A 3,389-nucleotide genomic window follows, 5' to 3' on the forward strand; every position below is an offset into this window, starting at 1 on the left:
CCCTCAACCTCTGGCTACCGGTTTGCCCACCGTGCCCTCCGTGCCTGCCGTGCCGGGCGTCAACAACCTCACCGGCCTCACCTTTCCCTGGATGGAGAGTAACCGCAGATACACAAAGGACAGGTTCACAGGTGAGTCCGGCCCGCGCGCGCCCCGCCTGGCCGCGGTCCCGGCTCTCCTCTACCCCCTCGCTCCTGCCCCGTGGCTCCCCGCAGCCCGCTCTGTGCGCCAGGTCTCCCAGCTCCTCTTGGTGCCTCCCCCAAGTTCAGCCGCCCGCCACCTCTCTAAGCTCGCGGAATCGACTTGCTGGAAGAGTTCTCCCAGCCTGGGCCCCTCTCCGTCTCTCCCACAGGACCCCTGCTCTGAGAAGCTCTCCCTGATCCCCTCTCGGAGTCCCTGGGCCCGGTCAGGCGGAGGGAAGGGGGATGTAGCGTCGGGGCTACTACCTTCCGCCGGCATTTGGGGCTCGGGTATCTCGGAGAAAGGGGCGCGATGTGAACAAACTGTTTCTTCCGTCCCGGCAGACGTTCTCTGGCCGAGGCGGCGAGCCCCAGAATCAGACGCAAGGAAAACAGGTACACACACACGCACACACACACGCGCGCACACACACACACACACACACACACACACACATTCCCGATCCGTGGTCCAGTGCCCGTCGCGCTGCCGAACCCGGTAGAGGCTCCGAGCCGGAGTAAAGCAACAGAGCTGGCGGGCCCTTCTTCCCGGACTGCAGGCTCCGTCCGGGTCAGTGGCAGCGCGAGGCTGAGACGCCCGCTTCATTTTCGTTCTGTCCCGGCTCGGCGTCCTCCCCTCTGGGCCCAGCCTTGTTTCCTCCGGCGTTAATAATGCACCGGCCAGGCCCGTGATCGATCGGCAGCCGAAAGAACTCCTGGGACGATTACGCACTCGGCGGCTTCCGCCTGCCGCCCTCTCAGCTGCCTGCTCCGCGCCTTCCTCCGCTTGCCTCGGCTCCCTCCGTTCCCTCTTCCGCTCACGGCACTCGGCTCTCGATCCTGCGCGGGCCCCTTTCCCCGGCCTCACTTCCCGCCGCCCTTAGCGTTCCCTGGATCCGAGACTACAATCCTCCCGCCGGACCAGGCCCCCAAGCCCGCTGGGAGGCAGCCACGAGTTGAGCCTGAGTTCCTGGCCGGGCCTTAGACAGAGGAAGCAGGAGGCATAGGCGGCTTCCGACCGACCACGACGTGGGGCTCCCATGGGGCTCGGGCTCCAGGGCCCAATGGTGGAAGGGGAATAGGCAGTTAAGAGCTAGACCCTGGGCTAAGCCCCTGTTCCAGCTTTGGAACCTTGGCCCAGACCCTGGGTCTGTGGCAAAGTGGGGTGGAGGGAGGTAGAAGAGCCATTCCGCTCTGGGCCTCCAGAAGGGGCCCCAGTGCCCCAACCCAAGTCCTCTCAGGCCTGGGGAGGCAGGGCCTAGTGCCCCATCCCACTTCCCCCACCCAGGCCAAGCTGGTCTTAAAAGACTCTGATGGAACACCCTCCCCCACCCCCTGCCCCGAGCCTGGAACCCACTGGGCCTGGGTCTCTGGCGAAAAGGTACTCCACGTAGCCTACCTAGGGGAGCCACAGCCTGCCGTAATCTTGCTTTAGGCCTGAAGAAGGTTCTGAGGGAGTATATGGCTGTCACCTTATGCATCTGCCTTTGTGCCTGTGTTTGTCTGGGTGTCAGCTTGTCTGGGTGTATAGATCTATAATTTGCTCCTGTTGTATGTGATGTGTCTGTGTATGTTGCTGTGTGATGGAGGCCTCAGGTCAGGATCCAGCATTCTGGGCCTTGACCAAGGATAGCCTCTTACCGTTGGGCAGCTTCTCTGAGGCTGGAGACCTGAGGCTATGGGGGGAACTGCGACCTTTAGCTCGCCTCAGACGTGCCCCTCAAGGAGACTGCGGCTGTGTCTGATGGACACGTGGGAGGTCAGGGCTAGGGAGGTCTCCGTGGTGGCAGCATAGGCGTCGGCCTGGCGGGCGGGCGGGGGCCATTTCACGCCGCGGGCTTGGAGCTGAGGGCTGACGGGAGGACCACAGCTCTTCTCCTGGGGTCTAGCCGCTGCGCTCGCTGACTCGCGGGGTGTCGGGCCTGGGACACCTCCTGACGCTCTGCCGCTTGCCTCTGCCGTCTGTCTGTCTCCCGCTCCAGTGGCCCTCTCACCCTTCACTGTAACACGCCGTATAGGTCACCCCTATCAGAATCGGACGCCCCCCAAGAAGAAGAAGCCGCGCACGTCCTTCACGCGCCTGCAGATCTGCGAGCTAGAGAAGCGCTTCCACCGCCAGAAGTACCTGGCCTCGGCCGAGCGCGCCGCCCTGGCCAAGGCGCTCAAAATGACCGATGCGCAAGTCAAAACCTGGTTCCAGAACCGGCGGACAAAGTGGAGGTAAGAGCGCTGGGCGGGCGCGGCCGTGGGTGGCGCAGTCTCCGGCTCCGGGCCTCTCTGGGGGCGTTCATACTCCCATGCTCGCCACTTTCCTATGGCTCTGGTTCGGAGGAGCGCGCTGCTCTGCTAGGCTCGCGGGGAGCGGAAAGCCACCGTGGCCGATGACTGGACGGGGCCGAGAGCCCCAGCTGTTTTTCTTTCCGGCTCTCTGGCCCGGGGGCGCACACTCAGTGCGGGTGTAGACGCGGCTGGTCTCCGCCGCTGCTTGGGGAAACGTCCGGGTTTGAGCGCAGTCTACGCAGTCCAGGCTTCCGAGATCAGTGCGTCCTGAGGGACTTTTTGTTTGCGCAAACTTACGCGTACAGAGATGCCTCGTCTATCCCGGAGACCGGAGGTAGGATGGCAGGAGCCCTGTTTCTGCGCCCCAGCCGGGGCTCCCGCTAGAGCGTCTGGGACCCCATACCGTGGGCCTGGGCCCTGCTGACTCCCTCCTCCCCAGACGCCTCGCCTGGGCGCAGCGGTTCCCCTACCGGGAAGGGGGAAATCAATCTGCGCCGGCTGCGGCGGGGTTTTCGAGGGTCCTACTGAAAGGGGGATCAATCAGGAGCAGATGGGTGTATGTGTGTGAGTGAGAGAGAGAGAAACATTTTCTCTTCTCACGTCACACACCCACAACTACACTCATTTCCCCCCCACACACAGACGCTTTCTCCGGTTGCACCCTCTTGCACCCCTGCACCCTCCCGCACATCTGGCCCGCATACTCGGTTCCACACACTCCGGGAGTTTCTTGCTAGCTCAGGCCTCAGTGGGGAGAGCAAGAGAGTCTGGGCGAAGTCCCCGGCGCCTGGCCGGGAGGGCCTGGGTCCAGAGAAAGGAATTGAAGTTTCTTTTTCTGAATGAAGGCTAGGAATCTGCCGCCGTGGCCACAAAGGAAGCCACTGCCCCGCGAGTCTGCTGCTCCCCCCACATTCCTGCTGCTGGGGAAGG

General features: G+C 63.6%; 1 protein-coding gene across 1 annotated transcript in view; it reads left to right on the top strand.

The window, feature by feature from the left end:
• The window catches only part of TLX1 (T cell leukemia homeobox 1), a 6,243-nt gene that overhangs the window by 210 nt on the left and 2,644 nt on the right, over window positions 1-3,389 (top strand). Inside the window, exons 2-3 of the mRNA XM_024734830.1 lie at window positions 8-131; window positions 2,198-2,399. Of these exons, the coding sequence (XP_024590598.1) occupies window positions 8-131; window positions 2,198-2,399 (326 nt within the window). The remainder of the gene's footprint in view (window positions 1-7; window positions 132-2,197; window positions 2,400-3,389) is intronic.

Source organism: Neophocaena asiaeorientalis, unplaced genomic scaffold, assembly GCF_003031525.2.
Source record: "Neophocaena asiaeorientalis asiaeorientalis breed wild unplaced genomic scaffold, Neophocaena_asiaeorientalis_V1.1 scaffold240, whole genome shotgun sequence".
NCBI lineage: Eukaryota > Metazoa > Chordata > Mammalia > Artiodactyla > Phocoenidae > Neophocaena > Neophocaena asiaeorientalis.